This window comes from Triturus cristatus, chromosome 4_2 (genome assembly GCF_964204655.1).
Source record: "Triturus cristatus chromosome 4_2, aTriCri1.1, whole genome shotgun sequence".
Taxonomy (NCBI): Eukaryota; Metazoa; Chordata; class Amphibia; order Caudata; family Salamandridae; genus Triturus; species Triturus cristatus.
The window spans coordinates 421,963,529-421,985,250 of NC_140586.1; the positions used below are offsets into that span (position 1 = coordinate 421,963,529).

At 44.2% G+C, this 21,722-nt stretch overlaps 1 protein-coding gene across 2 annotated transcripts in view; it reads right to left on the reverse strand.

Moving 5' to 3' along the window:
- Positions 1-21,722, reverse strand: part of DPH5 (diphthamide biosynthesis 5) — a 344,961-nt gene that overhangs the window by 55,833 nt on the left and 267,406 nt on the right. The window contains exon 5 of one of the 2 annotated variants that reach the window (XM_085601905.1): positions 8,303-8,342. The exons of the other annotated variant lie outside the window; for it this stretch is intronic. Within the exon in view, the coding sequence (XP_085458031.1) occupies positions 8,303-8,342 (40 nt within the window). The remainder of the gene's footprint in view (positions 1-8,302; positions 8,343-21,722) is intronic. 2 annotated transcript variants of the gene reach the window in all.

The window sequence follows — 21,722 nt, forward strand, 5'->3', positions numbered from 1 at the left end:
TCTCAAATAAAGCATTTTAAACTGAAAAAAAAAAAAAATACACAACAGACAAGGGGCTCAGAAACCAAAACAGGGCGATGGCCTGTGAAACCATACTCCGCCCCACAATGGATACAACAGGATGAATTATACACCTCTTAGAGGATGAGGACACTGAATAAAGCTAGACACCATGAGCTTTAGTAATCTTACCAAACATACCTGTGTACTGTGACCCTCACTCGTGCGAACACTGAGCATTTCACGTTACTTTGTGGTGAACTTCACTACCATGTAAAGACACTTCAGACTGACAACTCACCCCTACAACCAACTCTTCAGCGGTGTTTTTTGACATCACTATTCATTAATCAATAAAACATATTTCTATAACAGAATTGTACTTCTACCAATTACATATGCAGTAACGGTGGCATGAACCTGGGAATTTATTGTTTACCAAAGCGGATGGCTACAGTCGCCAAGTGTGAAAAATGGAGAAGATGAAAAAGTGTATGTAATCCTGAAATTGTTGGAGGATTATAATATCACTTCTAGATATGTACTAGTCACAACATAAAGACCCCAAACTGATAAAATATGTTTAGGTAAAAATCGTGTAACACAAATTACACAAAATGTTGAACATTAAGCTACAGTGAAATTGTGCACAAGTGTTTTTCTGCAGAGGACTCGCTTAAACCGAACATGTCTTATGGGAGACAGATTTGAGCAGAAAATGTAGTGGGAGAGGCATTTTCTCAACGAACCAGTCCTGACAGTATCTTAAGTGGCCACTGAATGCGAGCTATGCCATTATATTAAATTTTAACTCAAGATATCCACGGGTGGATTTTGTGTAATTTAGACATAATTTCACAGAATCTCTCGACATTTTGAGAAATTTTAGATAAAGAAATACACAATTTCACAAGCACTTAACTATAATCTAGATGGTCTCTCGTTTGGTTAAATGAGCTAAGACAACTTTTTAATAACATTATTAGTCTAGGACTATGTTATATTAAGTCCCACCTTCCCTGATTAACCTGACTTTTGCTATGTGATTCATCAAAGGCTTGGGGACCTGCTAAGGGAAACAACCCACCAATGGGACCTATAATTTAGCCAATAAGGGTATCCTATGGGGTTGTGCCAACTGAAAACGCAGTAATAAACTTTTTCTTCTAATATATATTAATTTGTAGTTTTATGTAGACCTCAACTTGTCATATTCGGTTGCCTTTGTGGCGCTTTTGGTCAGCTAGTCCTGAAGGTCAATTTGTGGTTGTAGATACAGTCAATAGTCCGCTTGATGACTGGAAGTCCACAGTCCAACACCTAGTATCGAACTTAGAGTATGCTAAAGGAATTGTAATGAGTGCAAGGCACAGACTGGAGTTCGCTCTAATGTGATGAGTCACAATTCACTCTACTAGAAGAATAGCTGGGGCCTGGGCACTCGAGACAAACAGTGAGGGCGATCTAACCAGCAATGTTTGGAGCTCAATTGCACATCAACAAAGAGTCTGAGTCACAAGATAATGTTATATTATGTTATGTTACAGGCAATGACATAACGCAAAATGATGGGGCCCCTGCAGAACATGGCGAGACCCGAATTCTCCATATCGCACAATTAGATATTGTTCTTGGGTTAAATGGGGGCTCCCTAAAGGCCTGGGGGTCCCTGAAGTGTTGGAGGCCCCTGTGCACTGCAGGGATTTGCATTGCTCCCATGGTTAGACGTACTTATGTAGCCTTCATTCTGCCTCTGGTATGGCCTTGCAGTACCATCAGGGGGTCTCCTCCCTTCTTGCCATAATTTAGACTGGTGTCTGGTTGGGTTTATGAGTTGTAATGACAGCTGTTTTTTGTGTGGGTACTTTGTATTAGGTTTTCTTTAATAATTAATAGATCCAAGGATTACGGTGTTTAATGCAAAAGAAAGATATCACTTAGATGTTATTGAAAAACAAACAAAAAATGGCTGGATTTTCTCTTAACGATCTGTTCTGGTCCACCTCAGAGGCAAGGTACTGACTGACCAATATCTTATAGGGAAATGCATAGATCTTGCCTCTTTTTTTCACCCGGTTTTGTATGGTGGCCTAAATACATAACACAAGAATCCATGCTATGTTTTATATCTCTATGTATATGCCTATCGAACATCAATTCGGCTACACAACAGGCAGGGCATAGTGTGAGAATCCTTACTAGCTCGATGCTGTCAATGTAGCATAAACTTGCTGATATTTATTGACAGAAAACATTGTACCAAGTGTTATTTTGAATATGAATGAATGAATGAAAGGGCCTTTACAAAGCGCACACTACTCAGAATAGAGTGTCCTGGAGCTAAAAGACTCAATCAGACCTGATGTTGCCCCAAAGGGCGAGAGACCCGGGATTAGTTCTGGAAAAGTCAGGTTTTGAGTATTTTACTAAATGAGGTTACATCGGGCAATTGCCTGCGAGACAGAGGTAAGAGGCTCCAGGCACATGCACCCTGCGCCTGAAAGGAGCGGCCACCTGTGCGAACGCAACAGATCTTAGGAATGGAAGCCAGATTCAGTGTAGAAGACCTTAAGGTTCTAGGAGGCACATAATGTGTGACACTCCTTCTGAAGTACTGCGCACCGGTTCCCTGCAGGGCCTTGAAGACGAGGACTAAGGCCTTAAAATAAATTCTCTTTTTTACGGGAAGCCAATGTAAAGCCTTCAGGTGAGGTGAAATATGAGTCCTGGGTTTGAGCAGGGGGACCGCCCGTCCGGCCGCGTTCTGAACCACCTGCAAGTGGCTAAGCAGATATTGGGGAAGGCCTAGGTACAAGACGTTAACATAGTCCAATATGGAGACAATCAGAGCTTGGACAACGGGCTTCCTGTGGTCAAGAGGCAGGAATTTCCTCAGCATCCACAAGAGGCCAAGTCAGGAGCCAGGCACTGACTGGACCTGCATTTTCATTGACAAGGCGCTATCTATCTTGATGCCTAAGTTTTTGACTGTGCTAACAGCGGAGAGGGGCGGTGACATATCTAAAGGCCACCACCGTTTCCATCCATCCGTTGGTGGGGAGCCGAAGAAGATGACCACAGATTTTTCCAGGTTACATGTAAGCTGATTCAGCCTCAGCCAGGAGCAAACCTTCGAAAGACATAGGTTGCGCTTTCCACCTTCGAAGTCTGATCCCGTGTTGCAGGTGAACATCTGCCAATTAGGTCACTGTGCTATCTAAAAGAAAACGTCCAAATGCTGAAAACTATAAAGTGGACCATTGTACTTTGTTATATGACGGAACCACACATGCCATTACCATGCATGCCTTTACAACGCAGGCAACAGACGAACGTGTCATGATGCGTTCCTTTACCACGCAAGTCGTTACAATGACTTGCCTTAGGGAAGCGCTGGATTTTGGAATAGTATAATTTGCTATTCCACCTTCACCCTGTGTAATAGTGAGGAAGGTGTTGGACTTAAAATCCAACAGCAGTCCAACAACACGTTCCCTAAAGCAAGTCATTGTAACAAGTTGCATGCTAAAGGAACGCATGGTAACGACGTGTCGTTGTAGTGCCCGCGTTGTAAAGGTACTGCAAGGTAAAGGATGTTTCCTACTGTACTTCTACCCTGACAAATGATAGTAACAAACACTTGCTGACAGTGTAACACATGAAGTGTGAATAAAGCTCATATTTAAATATGTTGTATTATGTACTTGTCTCAGTTGGACAAAATATGTCTTTCTAGTAGATGGCTGGGACTTGATTCATAACTCCTGAAAAAAACCTCAGTCATTTTGTCGGATACTTTGATCTAGGAGGAAAAACCACGCAAAGCTGACATGCCTTTAAGTAACCACAATACTGTCAAACAACTCCAGTTTAAAGAGCCACTTGGGACTACTGGGGATGCCTTATCTGTTCCATAGCATCTTACTAAGTGATTGGTGGGCCCAAGCTAAATCTAAAAGAGTGGACCGAACATGCTTTGATGAATACGAACCTAGTATATCGCAACATGAACACAGATTTAGCTCCGTGGCAAAGTATTCTCAAACATGGTATTTAACTAAAAACAGAGTACAATCACAGGGGCCACCATATACGCTAAAAAAGCGTCTGGAGCAGAGACTGAAGTACATAGGTAAAACCTCATTGTAGTAACCAGGCCTTTTCACGGTAATACTGATCTAAACAATGCACCCTTCTTCACGGTGAAAAACAAAAAAGCACTGTTAAATTGCATAAGGGTGACGCTAAAACAAGTTTTGATGCTAATTATACTTAATGCTTGGATGTTGAATTAGAGTTGGCAATAGTCTAAATTCATACAGTTTGCCATAATATACTATAACTGATCTGTTGCAACCGGGCATTTAAGTTTGCTATATGTTAATGTCTGCACAGCCCTTCGACCATCGGAAAAGGAATGCGCCTTTGCACTTATTCTGAGTCGTGGAACCCCAACTTTGTGAGTATATCATTTCATTTGATGTTTGATACAATATACTTTTCCCTTATAGTGAATTACTCAAAATATGTGGGCATTTTACATTCATTGGTTGCGATGAAGAGGACTCTTAAAGGTCTCTTCCTTTGGAGTCAATATATTTAGTAAATAATCAGAAGAATCCCTATTGATCAACTACATTAGATGCGCTGATCATGAGGGTTACAGGCATACTCCAATATTCTAACAATTTGGGGTCAATGATAAGGCAGGTCATGTGACCCTGAGAAAGGCAGTGCAGTGTTAGGCGCATAGTACACCCTGGGCGCGCTGTCGGTCCGCCCCTTAGCCAGCACCTGGCCTACGTCTCTCTGCCGGGGCAGGGCTGAGTATGCCCGGGTGCCCCCCAGCACCTGGCCTCCATCCCTCTGCAAGGGCAGGGCTGAGTATGCCCAGCTACCCCCAAGCAGCTGATTTCCGTCTCTGTGCCAGGGCAGGGCTGAGTATGCCCCGGTGCCCCCCAGCACCTGGCCTCCGTCCCTCTGCAAGGGCAGGGCTGAGTATGCCCAGCTACCCCCGAGCACCTGATTTCCGTCTCTGTGCCAGGGCAGGGCTGAGTATGCCCCGGTGCCCCCCCAGCACCTGGCCTGCGTCTCTCTGCCGGGGCAGGGCTGAGTATGCCCAGCTGCCCCCTAGCACCTGGCCTGCGTCTCTCTGAAAGGGCAGGGCTAGTATGCCCAGCTGCCCCCCAGCACCTGGCCTCCGTCTCTCTGCAAGGGCACGGCTGAGTATGCCCCGGTGCCCCCCAGCACCTGGCCTCCATCTCTCTGCAAGGGTAGGGCTGAGTATGCCCCGGTGCCCCCCAGCACCTGGCCTCCGTCTCTCGGTCGGGGCAGGGCTGAGTATGCCTGGCTGCCCCCCAGCACCTGGCCTCCGTCTCTCTGCAAGGGCAGGTCTGAGTATACCTGGCTGCCCCCCAGCACCTGACCTCCGTCTCTCTGCCAGGGCTGGGCTGAGTATGCCCCGGTGCCCCCAGCACCTGGCCTCCCATCTCTCTGCAAGGGCAGGGCTGAGTATGCCCAGCTGCCCCCTAGCACCTGGCCTCCGTCTCTCTGCAAGGAGAGGGCTGAGTATGCCCCAGTGCCCCCCAGCACCTGGCTTCCGTCTCTCTGCAAGGGCAGGGCTGAGTATGCCCAGCTGCCCCCTAGCACCTGGCCTTCGCCTCTCTGCTGGGGCAGGGCTGAGTATGCCTGGATGCCCCCCAGCACCTGGCCTCCGTCTCTCTGCCAGGGCTGGGCTGAGTATGCCCGGGTGCCCCTCAGCACCTGGCCTTCGTCTCTCTGCAAGGGAAGGGCTGAGTATGCCCAGCTGCCCCCCAGCACCTGGCCTCCGTTTCTCTGCCGGGGCAGGGCTGAGTATGCCTGGCTGCCCCCCAGCACCTGGCCTCCGTCTCTCTGCCAGGGCTGGGCTGAGTATGCCCGGCTGCCTCCCAGCACCTGGCCTCCGTCTCTCTGCAAGGGCAGAACTGAGTATGCCCAGTTGCCCCTCCGAGTAGGGGAGGGTTCTACTGATTCTATTAAGGCACACATGTCGCAATTGGCATTCCCCAGCGGATTCCTCATTCCCACGCAGGGCATGTGTACCCAGTCCTTTACAGTGGCATCTGCAGCTGTGGGTTGTAATGTGAGGGTGCTTCGCAACATGAATGTAAATGTCACTGGAATGTAATGCAGCTCAGCTCAGGCAGAACATGTCTCATAACTGCTATAGATGTGACAGATAAGAGGCATTCTCACCTATTGTCAGACCAGGTTACCTATACACTGCACATTTGACTTTGATAGCATTTCCCAATCAAAGATACGAATATGTCACATAACATTTTATATAGTACCCAGAAGCAAAGGTTGCTAGGAAAACATACAATCCAGGGTCAAACGACATGTTTAGGAAGATGGAGGGTCAACAATATTCTTCGCCATTGTTTGTCGTATTTCTACTTTAGGCAGCTGTGTAGGGGACTGGTACACAAACATCTGCCTCAACAGAGAGACAGTTAAAGTAATTTGGGAATGTCCTCTAAACAGAGCATATGTGAATGAGCCTAGTTAGTACGATACAGTCACAGAAGAGTTCAGAATATCAGCTTTTTAGAGCAAATAAATAGGGAACATGGATATAAATGGATTTCCTTACAGAGATGCAGTGTTCAACAACATTTTAGTGTAATTGTAGATCTACAATAATACTCATAGAGACGTCCCATGTGCAGTGTTGTCAAATCATTCTCCAAAGTCCTCAGTGGTCAGGATGCAATAATGTTTCAAGCCACATTATATATATTAGAAGGGGAAACAGTGCCAGTAAATGTCCCAGTGCAAAGGCTTTGTAGCAGCTGCCTAAATTAAAATGCATAAGCAGGTGTTACAGTACTAACGGTATGTGCTATTGTTCACAACACAACCATAAAACATCCCATGAACACTGGAAATGTGTGGGATAACATCTTTTTTACCCAGACACTGGAGCGTGTTAGAGAAAGATGTTATCACATTAAGGGGTCGAATACAAAGTCTTTAGGAAAGCATTCCAACCGAATCGGTTCCGGAATGCTTTCTGAACGTCTCGGATCGGGGAAGTCCGACCGAGCGATTTTGATGCTTCCGGATACGATTCGATCGGACTCCCTTTGACTTCAATGGGAGCCTGTTTTCCGAACGAGAACAAAGTCTCCAATTAAAAAAATGGGTTGTTGGGGAAAACCATGCATCCTGTGATGGGCACCCCATGGTGCCTGCAACAATGTGCTTGGTTGGAAAGGGGGGTCCCATGGGTACCCCCATGGTCCTGATTCGGAGGGCCCTGGGTAAAGGGGGGCCTGCTACAGGACCTCAAAGTCAGATTCCAACAGCCGATCCGTTTCAGAACAACCGATTCGGAAAGGCTGTCCGAATCTGACATCCTAATCACTCGGCAGGAAACATGGTCCGTAGACAGCTATCATTCGGATCCGACCGACTTGGTTACTCTCAATGTCTTTTGGAACTGAGTCAGACAGTTCAAATTGCTTCTCAGCCATCGTAATTGGTCGTTGGGAAACGTGTCCGAATCAATTGGAAAGGCGGGTTCCGAATCTGATTCAGAAAAATCGAATCCCATTCGGAGCCTTTCCTAAGGACATCGTATTCGACCCCTAAGCATAGGAAATGTTAAGGCTTAGCAGTGTGGACAAACTTAGGTCGACAGAAACCACCATGGCTCCTGATAGTGCAGACATAGCCATGACATTCCCTGAGTTCACAGGATGATTTAGATTGCAGTCTGGACAGGTTAGAAGGTCCTACAACAGTAATTGCCTAGTTTAAAAAATATATTTTTCAAATATTGACACTCAGCGAAACTTTCCTAATTTTAGAATTGTTTCTAGCACTGAAGTTTCTTCTATGGTAGACGCAATATTTCAGGTTTGATGGCCAGAGTACAAAAATGCTTAGATGCTGAAGATGTTTTGCTGGGGCATTATTTACTACTGTGTGGATAGACAGGACAAACATGTAACTAAAATGTCCTACAGCACTGGCCACTAACACATTTATAATCTCTCTTGTATTTTTATTGTGGGTAGTTAACTAAAAATAATTCTCTATTTATTGTGTATTTTAGCAGTTTAGCTCCTTTCAGGGTAGAAACAGGAATATAAGGCGGCCATCATTCCTAAATTCCAAGTCATGCCGATTGCGTTTTAAAATGCAATCCACACACAATTTTTTTTTTTTTTAAACACTGCTGTTACGGTCACTCAACTAACTTAAGTATCCGATCACAATTATTATAGATACAAAGTAGAAAATATTGGAGACTCACCTCATCAGATTTTCATATGATTGTTCCTTTACCTTGATATCTTTAGGAGAAAGGGAGACAATACCATTTGGTCTTTGATCTGAAACATTCAACTAAAAACTACATGCAACCCTAAAGAAACAAATTCATTTCAATTTAAACAAGAAAGTTCAAGGGAATGGAAAGGCATTGGTATCATTTAATTAGACTTGATCAATTGATTCAGAACAATTCAAAGTCTACATTCCAATGGATCCGCACATTCAATGTCTATATTTTATTAGACTTTATTTATTTGTAACTTGCTCATGCGGGTGGAGACAGGAGCTCCAAAGTGTGTAAGGGAAAGTAGTGGGATGTTACTCAGTTTTCGTATGGCGCAGAGTTCTCCCATTAATTGACCCATGGTTGTTGTTCGTGGCCATTGAGTGCAAAACATTATCTGCTTTTTGGGGGTTCCCATATTATTTATATTCAGGTATTGTATTTGGTTTGTTGTAAAGCACTAGAAATCACTTTGCGTTTCCTTCAGGACACTGTGGATCACATATATAGAAGTGGCAGAAAGTAAAAATCAGTCAGCGGTTTAATTATAAACGAACACCTCGATCATGGATGTTGATACAGAGATTGTAAAGACTTGGAGAAGAGTCAATGGCGTCTCAAGTGAATAAAGAAGGAAGCAAATGCAGCAGATTTTAGTTGTCATAGGGGATGGGGCTCTGTTAAGCAGGTCTTGGAAAGATTCAAAGGTTCAATCGATCTGGGTATCACAACTTTTGCCAGTAAACTGTGGGTCTTTCTTGCACAAGTGTGCTGGAGGGAGTGGGAAAGAGTTGGGTACTGAGCACTGCCTTCATCTAATCCTGTTGATTAACATCTGGTCAGAATGATGTGCCTTTGCACCCACTGTGCGAGTGTGGTGTTCATGTTTTTGTGGGTTAGTGTCTCCCATTGCTCATGCCAGCACCTACTCCTTCTGATATCCCATTTCTGCTGTGTCCACTTGTCCTGGGTTATCTCTGTTTCTATCTATGAAAAGGCTGGTACATAAAGACTGGGAGTGGAAGAAAGTGCAAGGCTGTTAGCTTGCAAGGAGGGAGGGTGGTTTGGCAGGAATGATAAGTGCCGAGAAGGTAGATGGAGGGCTGAATACTTAAGAAGCATGCTAAGATAGAGAAGGGAAAGACATGGGTACTTCTGGGACAGAAGTGAGGGAAAAACAGAGACCCTATTACAATGTGCGTATAACACTTTTGAATAATATTTAGTCCGAGTTTTTTCTCCGTGGGTAAAAAGGGCTAGACTAGAACGACTTAACGTATAGAAACAATAGAGTGATGCAAAAAAATAGACTAAATTATTTGAAACTGCAAATACTTAAGAGAAGCTCATTTACTAACAGCAGTTTGAAACAGGTTGAGGGCTTTACGAAGATTTTGTGAACTGTGAGAAAGACAGTGAGGGCGAGAGAGGGAGAGAGAGAAAGCACAAAACAGTGTGCAAGAAAAACAGAAAGATATGAATATGCAGAGAAAGAGAAGGGGAGAGAGAAATTGGAAGAAGTATAGATACACAAAAAGAGATAGAAAGAGAGAGAGACGTGTACAGTGTAGCCCAAAAATAGTATTCATTCAGTTTACATTCTAAAGTCACAGGTATCAAATATTATCCACTGCTAGGAGGGATCTCCCAGAATCATTTTCCATAAACTCGATCAATGCATCCCTTGTGATGAGAATGTCACACCTCAGATTTGATGCTAGGCCCACTAGTGGCATTTAATTTACAGGCCCTGGGTACAAGTAGCACAACTTTACTAGGAACTTGCATGTCAATCAAAATGCCAATTGGGTATAAGTAAATTTACTATGTTTGAAGAAGAGAGCACAGACATTTAAGCAATGGTTAGCAGTCCTATAAGCCAACAAAAACGGGTTCAGCATAATGGAAGAACGAAGGCAAAAAGTCTGGGGATGACCCTGCATGAAGTTCCAAGTCCAATAGGTATTCTAACACTCATCCAACTATACTACTTTGGATGACCTAATTAATGGTATTTTTAGCAGTATGGGAATCAATCAATGCATTGCTCATTGTTGAAGAACCCTGAGAATATTTACACAATAATGACATCCTCTTTTTTTAAAGATGACAATTTAAGAGATCTTCTACAATATGAATAAATGGGGCAGGTGGTCATTCTGATTACTGAAACGGACTACAGGTTAATGCCTGTATTTATGTACACACCCTCTCAAGTATTCATGCTTGCAACATATAATTAATACTTTTCAATATATACATACTGTACTGTGCTCATTTATGGTAATTTATGGTTATAGAAATTCATTTAAACTTCAGTGTCGTAGGCCAATTGATACCTAAACCCAGAAACAGGCTAGCATGAACTATATTATTATTGGTTTGAAGGACAGTAGAAAAAAGTAGATTTTCCAGAAAGATTCCAAATACACTGAGGGACTTTATGGGTCTTATCCCCTCCTATGGTACAATAGTCAGTAATCAGCTATACTTCTTGTTCGCTTTAACGTCCCTAAGAAAGAAATTTATTAGGCTCATTTAACCATCACTGAGGCACCCTCACCTAAAAATGCAAAGACCAGGCAAATTCTCAACCAAAACACCAGTCAATCTTTTCCAGGTGGCTTGAGTGTCATGGAGCAGCACACGTACAACACCTACCTACTATTAATTCTCATCACTGTTTTCATCAATCAAGCCCTTCACTCTAATTGTGTCGCAAATATTGAAATAATATGGGGGGTGGATGACTCAAGTAAGTGCTTTGGGGAACGTTTGCAGTTTATGACATGGTCCATCAACATCGCTTGACGACAATAGCTACCTACATAGGTATTAGGACCACTGCACTGTACTGGTTCATCAATACTTCCATCTGGTTATATTCAGTGTGTCAAGACAGTGGACGCACATGTGGTGCTCCTTCAACGTGATATACAGAGTGCCGCACCTGTCTAGTGAATAACCACATTTGCGGCTTGGGACATAAATGGAGGTGAACTGTTACATGTCCAACACCTGAAACACTGCTGCCAGACCATCAAAGCCTGGATGGTCTTCCACTGCCGCAAATGTAATCTTTCAAAGAAACTGTATTTTGTTTCTTCCCTTTCAGTCTTGACATCTTGTTCTTGACTTTCCACACTCCACCCTTTTGGTGTTGTCCATACATCAATAGCATTAGCCTTTTTTAAGCTTTACTTTCGCATTCCCATGCTTCTTCAGCCTTCGAAATTCCAACATATTCTTTTCAGAAGACTCACACCTTCACTTCAGTTCCATCTCCAGTCTGTCATTCATTCTCTAGGAAGATGTGTAAATGACAGATAAGATTCTCTTTTGTTTGGTGTGATGCAATCTATTGTGACATCGACAGCTGGAGGATTCATGGATGGTGACTAAAAAGGCAGGGAGGGGTATAAACCACGTAAAATCAAGATTAAACATCTACCAACCCTCAGTCTCCTTGCACCCACTACATACTGATCAGGTTCTGCCGAGAGAAAGAGCAGGTTTAAAGAGAGAACTGAAAGGGTTTCTTTCACAGTGCCTTCTGTACTCCTTCTCAACCACCATTCCAAACCGCATGTGAAAAACTGAGAATTGGGGATTGGAAGGTGGGAGGGGGAGGGACGGGTGGACAAATAGCATCTTTGATCTTATTTCTGCCAACTCAGCCCTCCTCCGGTGCCATCTTCACATCCTCACTATTGCATCTGGAGATAAACATGAGAGTTGAAAGGTATAATAGAGGCTTCCCAAAATCTCTTTTCATCCCTACAAACGTCCCCAGCAACAAGTGGAGAACAAGCATTTACAATGCAATGGTCTCGGCATTGTTAAAGTTAGAGCTATTGGCATTGCTCCTGACATTATTTTTGTTTATGCTTTTGTTTTTAAAACCTTGCCTGGGATTCTGTGTTATGGAGTGGAATTATGTGGAATGGTATTTTGTGTTGTGTAGTGGTATGGTGGAGTTTAACTACGTGGTGTGTTGTTGAATTTGATAGGATTATGTGGTATTTTGTGGCGTGGATTGGATGTATGTGGTGTGTTGTGTATATGTGTTGTTGCGTTGAATTATGAGGTGTGTTGTCGAATTGTGTGGTGTAGATTGGTAGTGTGTGGAATGGAATGGTGTTGCGTGGAACTGTGTGGTGCTGAATGAAATCATTCTGATAGGAGTTATGTGGCATGATGGCTCGGTTGGAAGGAATGCAAGAGAGGAGACAGAGAGAAGGAAAAGCTGGTAAGGATGAGAGTGCATAACATGGGAAAAAGACAGAATGAGGGGGAGAGAAGAAAAAGGAAGCAGGAAAAGTGGATAGAGCGGCAAGTGAGAGAAAGGCTAGAGGATGGAAGAGCGAGGAGGGCAGAAAAGGGAATGAAAGGAGGAAAAGGGACAGCAAGAGGAGTGCGAGAAAGGAGAGTGAAGAGAAAGAAAGGAGAAGAGTGGTAAAAGTAGAGGAGGAGGGAGGCAGACTCAGAACGGGGAGAGCTGAACCGGCTGCAGTCCGAGCAGTCGATGCTGGTCCGCACATGAGCCTCACTGAACTCTTGATGTAATCTCTATATGTTCATGTTAAGCTAGAGCTTTTGAACTATGGTGTTCAATCCGGTGCTTTCGGATTTTCTTCCACCGGGTGGTATGCAAAGGTGCAGCTCCCGGTGGCATTTGTCTCTGTTACCTGAAGCTGCACTCTCCGAAGGAGCGCTCCTTCACCCTGTACCAAGCTAAGTATAAGTAAGATCCTTAAACAAACATGTAACGTAGTGGGAGAGGTAGCGGACAGGTGAAACAAGCAATGCAGCGAGGATATGGGAGGTGCGACCATAATGATGAAAAATGAAGCGCGGTGGCCGGGAACAAAGTAGTGTTTATTGAAACCTTTATGGCATGTTCACGTGACAAGCTCTGAAGCAGTGCTAAAGTAACGTGGCGGGAGGGACAGCAAGCAACGGAGGTGGAAATGCAGCCACAATGAAGAAGCCGAACGAAAAAAAAATGTGCATCAGACAAATCATAAATAAACAAAAGGGTAGGACGATATAACAGGAGCAGGCTCCATGGGAGTGAACTAAACACCATAATGCCATAGTCGTACTCATTGTTTGATGTTGTCCCCTAACGCTTGGCTCAGACTCTTCTTGGCTGCTTCCAGCTCACTTACAAAAGTCGCCATCTTTGAGCCCACCCGCACGACTTCTCACAGAGAGAAAGATTGAAAACAGAAAAACACCGCCGAACAACAAACCAAAGTGCGCCCGCTCTCCTCAAATACAATGCCATTCAACAAAAGAAGGCTGTGGTGCTCTCGCTCCATTCTTTCCCTCTTCCTCCCTCTGGTACAGCGCCCGTGTCGTCTTATTATGACCTGAATAAAGGCAGCGCCAAGGGACAAGACTTCCTGTTTGAGGCACTCTTATCCCGTAGCACCACATTTTTAAAACCGGTGCATCTTATGTGTCAGCGGCACCCCTGTGAGCACCCCACCTATGAAACCCACATCCAGCAGCAGGGATCACAGACACGGGCCCCTTTCACAAGCATGGCTGGCTCTCCTCGTGACTTGCAGTTTGACCTGGGAGGAACAAGGCCTGGCCTGGTTTTACGGTCGTGTGAATGGGCAGAGAGATGCTCACGGGACATGCCAGTGTTGAAGGACTCGGAGACCTCATCGTACTGTCTATCTCCCGGCCCCATTGTCTGGCTTCCTGTATTGCAGGCCGCTCCATTCAGCGGCAGACAATGGCGGGAGGCCCGCGCGCCCGTGACGCAGTTGGCGGCCAGCCTGCGCAGCGCTGCCTCCTTCCTGTAGGACGCAGCGCCACTAAGCTGGCACCAGCTGGCTGGTCTAAGGGCACCGGGCAGGAGGGGGCTCTGCCACCTGCCCGTGCAACCGTGGCAGTGAAGTAGACACAAGCGCATGGGGACTCCCTCTCAGCTGTGGGTGTGAGGGCGAAGCGTCGACTCCTCGGGAAGAGCCCGAGCAGAGAACAAAGGAGGCTGCGGGAATTGGGAGCCGAGGCTGCATCGCGCCTGCCTTCCTCCCCGAATAAACACGAGACCGTCCCTGTAAAAAAAAAAACACGCCCACCAGTGTAAAAGGGAGAAAAAGGAGAAAGACACGAAAAAACACACCCCCATATCCTAAAAAGACGGGGCTTGTTTCGAGAGACAACGCTCTTCTCCAATGGCTGACCAGCATTTAAGAGGCCAGCCAATGGAGAAGAGGGGCGGGTTCAAGCCCCACTACTAGAAAACATTAAATCTCGTGAGCGAGACTGCGCAAGCGCAGCTTTCGCTAGCCGAGACCTAAAAAGGAAGGGGTATTTAACAGGTGGAGAGTTGGCAAAGCTGACTTTGCTTTAAAATCCCAATAGTAACTCTTCCAGTGCCCATACCCGGATTCTCAACGTTGTTGACAGAGAGACAGCCCCATTCCTCTTTCTCAGCAACAAGGATAGGTGTGGCAGGAAGATGACAGAGAGGGGGAGCAAGGGGACTATTGACTCTGCCCAACCCAAACATTTCATGGTTTTATGATGTCATCAGTGCCTACTGTTGCACCTGGTGCAATTTGCGATTGCAACTGCTTTTCACATAGAGATTTAGAAATGTGTGAATGTAATGTACCAGCAGAGGTATGAGCATACGGGATTTCCATCCAATAATTCCGATATGTTAGCATTCGCAAATTGTAATTTGTTCAACTTCGTACATTAGGCCACTAGTTTCTACAAAATACTAATGTACACAAAGATATCATTACAAATGCACAGCAGAGTTGATAACAAGAGCAGTCCTAATTATCAAGGTCCAAAAAGCACTGAATAACATTTGTTTAGAGGTTTCCAAAAAAGAAAACATTAGGCAGGCGGTTTATTTAAGGCAAAAGAGAGGACAACAAATTAGGAGCCAATAAAGAACAAACATTGGTAAAGCCAATAGGTTTCGCCTACATGAGATTTATTGCCTTTGTCAATTTCTTTCCAGACATGTTGCACAGCAGCACAGGCTGCTGTACAACATGGATTCGATTTTTTTTTAAAAAGAGCCACCACATAGCCATCATTGACCATGTCATAACTCTTTTTTAGGTCTCGCCTTGCTATCGCGTAAGCGATCGCAAAGCGAGACTATAGGGGCTTTTAAAAGTGCTCCCAAAAAGCGGATTGCATGGCTAGCACGCGCACAATCACACGCATCGTGCCGCCATGCAATCCGCTTTTTGGGAGCACTTCAAAGGGTCCGCTCCCCGCCCCCAAGCGCGCGCGCCACGCTCTGCCGGGCTTGTCTTGTTATGTTGGTTACAATAAAACAACGTTTAGGTTCCGAGGCTATGTATGCCAAGCTCCATCCATGCTAGAGCGCAAAATGGTGGGCCCGCGTAGATAAAACTGAAGTGAAAAGCCCTTTTCTTTCTATATCCTAAGCGGGTGTCCCTAGGGCCCGGATTAAACGCTGAATATTCCACCATTATTACGGATATTTTGTTCGTAGAAGTAACGTATTTAGGATTGTCTAATAAGCATGTAAATAGTTAATTTCAAAATCTCATTTCCGTGCCGTCAGAGTGCCGTTGGGCGCGGAAGTTGCGAGCAAAAGTCTTGCGAGTGCCTAGAAGAGAATGTCATTGTGTTCATCAGCGGTTGCGGCACAGGTTCTGTGCAGGGTTGTTGTGTCTGTTGCTAAATCTGTGCATCATGGAGGGCTGAGAGGGAGACCGCGTTGACCGGAGACACATAACAAGAGTAAGGGAATTTGCCGCACTTGCGGTGGGTTGTTTAGGAGGATGTCTCTGCTAGTAACGGGGTGTCGGGCCTGCCAGTTCCCCACAAGACTTGCCTTGTTTACATACCTACCTATATAGTATGGTTACTAGCTGTAACTTTTCTCTGTGATCGTTCATGCGTACCCTCAAAGTTATACTACGATTTTCTATAACCGATTGGACACTAATAGGAATAATCTTGATTCCAAGCACTATTATTTCCATATGGTTCCACGTCAATCAGCCCTCACAGAAGTGTTGCTCCTGTGTGCGCCACCTTTACATGCACCCTAATTCTAGTTCTTCCACGTGGTTTCTTTTTGTTTTTGCTGTAGCAAAGTATGTTGGTGAATTCAATGGGGTGATAAAAGTGTGTTGGGAAGTGGGTTCGCTAAAAGGGTTGGGACAATCGAAGCTTTACTTTTAATCCTATACCCATTTGATACAAAGCAGTTTTAGATTAAAGTTTTTATTGAGTACGTTCTGACAAGCACAGCTATACATAAAATTGCGTCGGTACGGTTACTCGCTATACCACTGCAGGTACCAACGTTCCATGAGAACATTTTGTGGGACGACAGGTTTTAAAGAGGGAGGCAACCGCCAATTAAAATAATAACGTATTGTATAGTACACTATATGTTAGTAAACACATAACTGATGTAACACATTATTTCCCCTTACAGAAATTCTATTTGCAGTGCTTCCATGTGGGGGTTCTTGACCTTGATCAGCTATGGAACTTTATCAAAAACTGGATTGTTCAGAATGGTACTCTCGAACAATCTTTTCACCTCCACTAGGTTGTACCTGAATGAATCTAAATGTTTTAAAGTGCGCGAGTATCCGAGGGTGTCTTTGTGCTAGAATCATTAAATCAACTTACCATGGAGATTTTGAGGTTAAAGAGATGTGGAAAACCGCAATGATTTCAACGGTGAACACCTTCTAGACATTTGGCAACTCTCAACACACTCCGCAATATCTGCTGTCCTGTTTGATTCCACTCCTTTTATTCACCTTTACAATTTTTAACCGGTGTGAAAATGTAGATGGGCCTTCTTCCATTCTCACTGGCAATTTAATGCACGCAATGTTTCCCATGAGCAGATTTGGAAATTCAACTCTGTGATGCTTAGACCTCCACTGCTTCCTTGCCACTCTACTTCTATTATTATAATAGTCAACGTATTTGCCACAATTTTGCCGCCCTATTCCCCCCCCCCCCCCGGCGTTTTTAGAGCAATCACATGTAGTTCGCCCATACTCTCCATATCATCACTCTGGTCTGGTTAAGGAGATTGGGACAAAACATAACTTGGTTATGTGAGCTGTGGTGTTCAACCTGGCCCGTGGGAGTCCCCACACCTGGCTTTTTGAGCTTCCCCACTAAGCCCTATATTTGGCTTGACTCACACCTGCTCTGTGTCAGGATACCCTTCTGGGTGATAGTGCGCTGTACCAATCGGCCTAACATAACTTTAGCGCGGTTAGTATTTTTACAGCTATGCATATTTTCTTCACACAATGGTAGTTACAGTTGGCACAAGTGTTGTCATTGTTTTGTGCATTCTGCAGAGAGGCTAGGTATTGGACAAGCATGCAGTCGGACTACCTTTATAATCCATTGAAAAGCACCAGAAGAAACTCGCACTGCCTTCAATCTCAGCTCTCATGCTTTCAAAGACACCCAGTCACGCGCACCCACATACTGAGTTCACCCAAACATCTAGAGACAACCCAGTTTATGGTATGCATTGTACAGCAGTCATATGTTATAGAATAAAAAACGAAAGAATGCAGCATCTGAAAAGATTTAGAGAAATGCAAGATGAAGTGAAAAGTTACTAAGGCTGCATTGCTACACCAGTCCATTGTACACAACTCCACTCCAGTTCACGACACTCTACTGCACTCTTTACCATTCCACTCTACGAAACTCCTCGCCACTCTTGTTTATGCCACTAACTTTCTATGCTAAACAGCAGCCACACTAGCGTACAACATGGTTAAAACACATTGGCAAAGCTGATGGCTTTTGCATAGATGAGACCTGTTGACTTTGACAATGCTTTTTCTTTTACTTTGAGCGCTCCATGGGAGGGCATGTGTGTTCTTCCCTTCACTGATGTGGTGTTCCTCCCTCACTTTCCTGTACACTACGCCCTCCTTGTTGCTCCCTATTCCTCCTAGCTCTTTGGTAAAAGCACAGCAACAGATATATTTTTGCCAGGAGCTTAACTAAAGAACATATCTGATATTTTTTTTTTATCGCATGCGCTTTACATGTTGGATGAAAGAACATGCAGTTACAAACATAGGCTGCATTTATGGTGCTATGGGAGGAGTGGGCTCTTGCAATAACTCACCTGGCATTTGAGTCAGAATGCGTTCTTAGCCTAACTGAAAAAGAGATGTCTCTTCTCCATGAGGCCATAACATTGCTTCCTGGCTGCTGCAGAGTACCAAATGGAAAAATAAGGATGCGCCTGCCTACCCCCATGGGACCTGGGCTGCGATTACCATTAAATAAAATCTGGCCTAATATAAGGACAAATAGGAATACAACAAGTAACCCAATAGATTTGCTCTTTCTATTGGAAGGTAACTTATTTCCAAACTTGTCAATTCCAATTCTGTAACTGCCCTCCCCAACTCAGATTTAAGTTCCGCTTAAACAAACACAGGACTTTTGTTTTGAGGGACTGCTCCTTCTCTTTTATTTACATCTGGGCTCACATGCATATCTGAGCCCCCCGAGCACCAATTAGGACGAGGTGTCATTGAAAAGGGGACAAACTCCCCCTTCCAGTGGTACTTTTCCCTAGGGGATCCCTGCTTTGGGATCGCCAGAGGAGGGTGTTCTCCAAACCAGGATTCAGCCACTAGACCCCAGGGACTATTGTTTGATGGAAGAGCAGTCCTCTTACTTCCCCTGATCCCCAGTCATATAAATCTTTCTCAGAAATGCAAGAAAAATGTGCAATTGTTGGCAAAGTTTGAAGTTTACAGGCATTATGGGTAAGAACATCTTGAAGGATCTATGGAAGGCACCCAATGCTTGACTCCCCTGGGTGTATAGTTTTCAGAAATGTCAGGGTTTGGTATGATTCGCTGGGTGGCCATCAATCTCTGGCCAAATAAACTTTGCTACCACAATTGCCAAATTAGGTGCATTTAGGGGGCCAGAAATGTTAATGTCTCAAAATTGTATTTTGGGGTCTTTCCTGTCGCGGGCACTAGGCCTACCAACACAGGTGAGGTACTGTTTTTATCAGGGGACTTTGGGGGGGGGGGGGGGGGAATGGTAGGTGGTAGCTAATTTGTTGCTTCATGCAGATTCCAGAACATTTCATCATAGAAATGTAGTGAAAAGTTGTTTGTTAGTCAAAGTTTGAGGCTTGCAAGAGCTTCTGGTAAGAAAACCTGGTGAGTGCCACGTAAGTCACCCCACAATCCCCCTAGTGTATAGTTTTCCAAAATGTTCAGATGTGCCAGGTTTCCCTACGTGGCGACTGAGCTAAGGCCCAACAGCCACAGCTAGCCACATTACAAACAAGCATTTGCAATGCAACAGGTCTCGCATTTACGCAAGTTTGAGCTATTGACATTGTAAATAACAATGCCTTTCATTTTTGTTTTCGTTTGTAAAACATAAATAAAACCCATTGTCATTTACAATGTCAATAGCTTAAACTTGCGTAAATGCGAGACCTATTGCATTGCAAATGCTTGTTTCTTTAAACCATGTTGCACAGCAGCCCGCGTTACTGTGCAATATGTCTAAAAACATTAAACAAAGCCAAATAGCCCTTGCATCTTCAAGAGCTATTTGGCTTTGTTTAATGATTTTTGTGGGGGGCAGTAGGGTTGGAGGGGGCAGGAGGGAACATGTGGTAATTAGCAACACAAAGTTAGGGGAAGGAGGGTGTGGGGGCAAGCAACGTGAGGGAGGTGTGGGGGAGGGAGCAGCAACTCAACGGAGGTCAGAGGGAGTGCAAAGGGGCAAGCAATACAAGGGCGGTCTCGAGGCAGGGAGCTGCAACAGAACGGAGGCAGAGGAGTAAGGGGGTAAGCAACACAACAAAGGTGTGGAGGAGGAGCGAGGGAACAGCAACAGAAGAGAGCTGGGAAAGAGACGGTGGGGGGGGGCGAAGGAACTAAAGACACATGTACTTGTATAGAGTGCATGTAAAAAATGTTTAACAAGTAGCTGTAGGAGCATGCAACCAGTGGAATGACACTGGCCACAGAAAGGAAACTGTACTTGGTCCATGCCCCCAGAGCAGAGACAACCACTTGAAGACCCAGCAGGAAGTAAGCAGGAGGTGGTTGCAAATAGGTAGTAAGGAAACAATAGTGATGTGAAAGCCAATGGGTGGGCTCTAAGCCTGTTTTGAAGCTTTTTTTTATACAAAAGGTTTTGCTGACAGTGCATGTGCACTGTTGAGGTTCAAACCTGAAAAAAAAAGGTATACTAAAAAGTGTTCAAATAAAACATGGAATCAGGCTAGTGGACTGAATATTATGAGTAAGTGGATAAAGTATAAAAAGATTTAAGGTCAAACAAGAGTCTGTAAATTCAAACCTAAGGTATGGCAAGTGGTACTAAAGACAAAAGGAAAGGGAAGCCAATGGCGTGTAAGTAATTTAGACAAGGATGACACAGCCCCCCAAAAAGTACTGTGTGCTTGCAATGAATTGTTAAGGACTTACTAAATACATTGAAAAGCTGATCTAAACAGGAAAAGGTTATGTACATGAAAGACATTTTTAACAACTCTATGAGTTAGGGAATAAAGTCACTGCTCCTGATAAAATAACATATCTCAGTGGTACAAAGCGAATGAGTGCCACTTCTAGATTTGAGATTACCCCATCAGGAACTAACCACTGTGTTATAATAAACAAAACACACACCAAACTAAATATCGCCCAGAGAATGGTATTATGGGACAAATCAAGAAACTACTCGAGACAAACAATTTATTGGTAAAAAGAACACACTACCAATTGTGAGAACTGGTAGAGTTTTTCTTTCTCTTAATACTCACTAACTGGGTATTACTGGAGAACAAACACTGCTTGGATTGTGTCAGGCTGTCATCTATAGAAGCCAAACCTACAGAAACTTAAATAACTAAATTTTGATGAAGCTATACACATACCATAATCCAAAAACATGCTTAAGATTCTTGACAATATTCAGCACACACCTCCAATGTTTTACTGAAAGTAGGCTCTAAGACATTTTCAAGATGACAAGTAGCTCTCCTGAATTAAGTGTGACTAATAAACAAATGAAAATGAAATAAGGATAATAGAATACAGAGCCCAAATGGCACCTTTAAACCACTCATATTGATTCCAGACAAAAAACATTAGTCTGTGTTGGTTCCGTCATCCTTCAGCCGTTATAAAAACCTTTGCATTTGTTCATTCAATTCAATGCAATTATTTCTTCCTTTGCATATAGCTCCAACATGTTTTATTATGGCTAAGTCTTCTGGATTGACATAGTGGATACCTAAACTATGCTTGGTAGTTTTACAGGGAATACAATGTTATTGACCCTCAACTAGGAGCACCTTTGAGCACCAGCTCTTCAACTGCATCAAAGG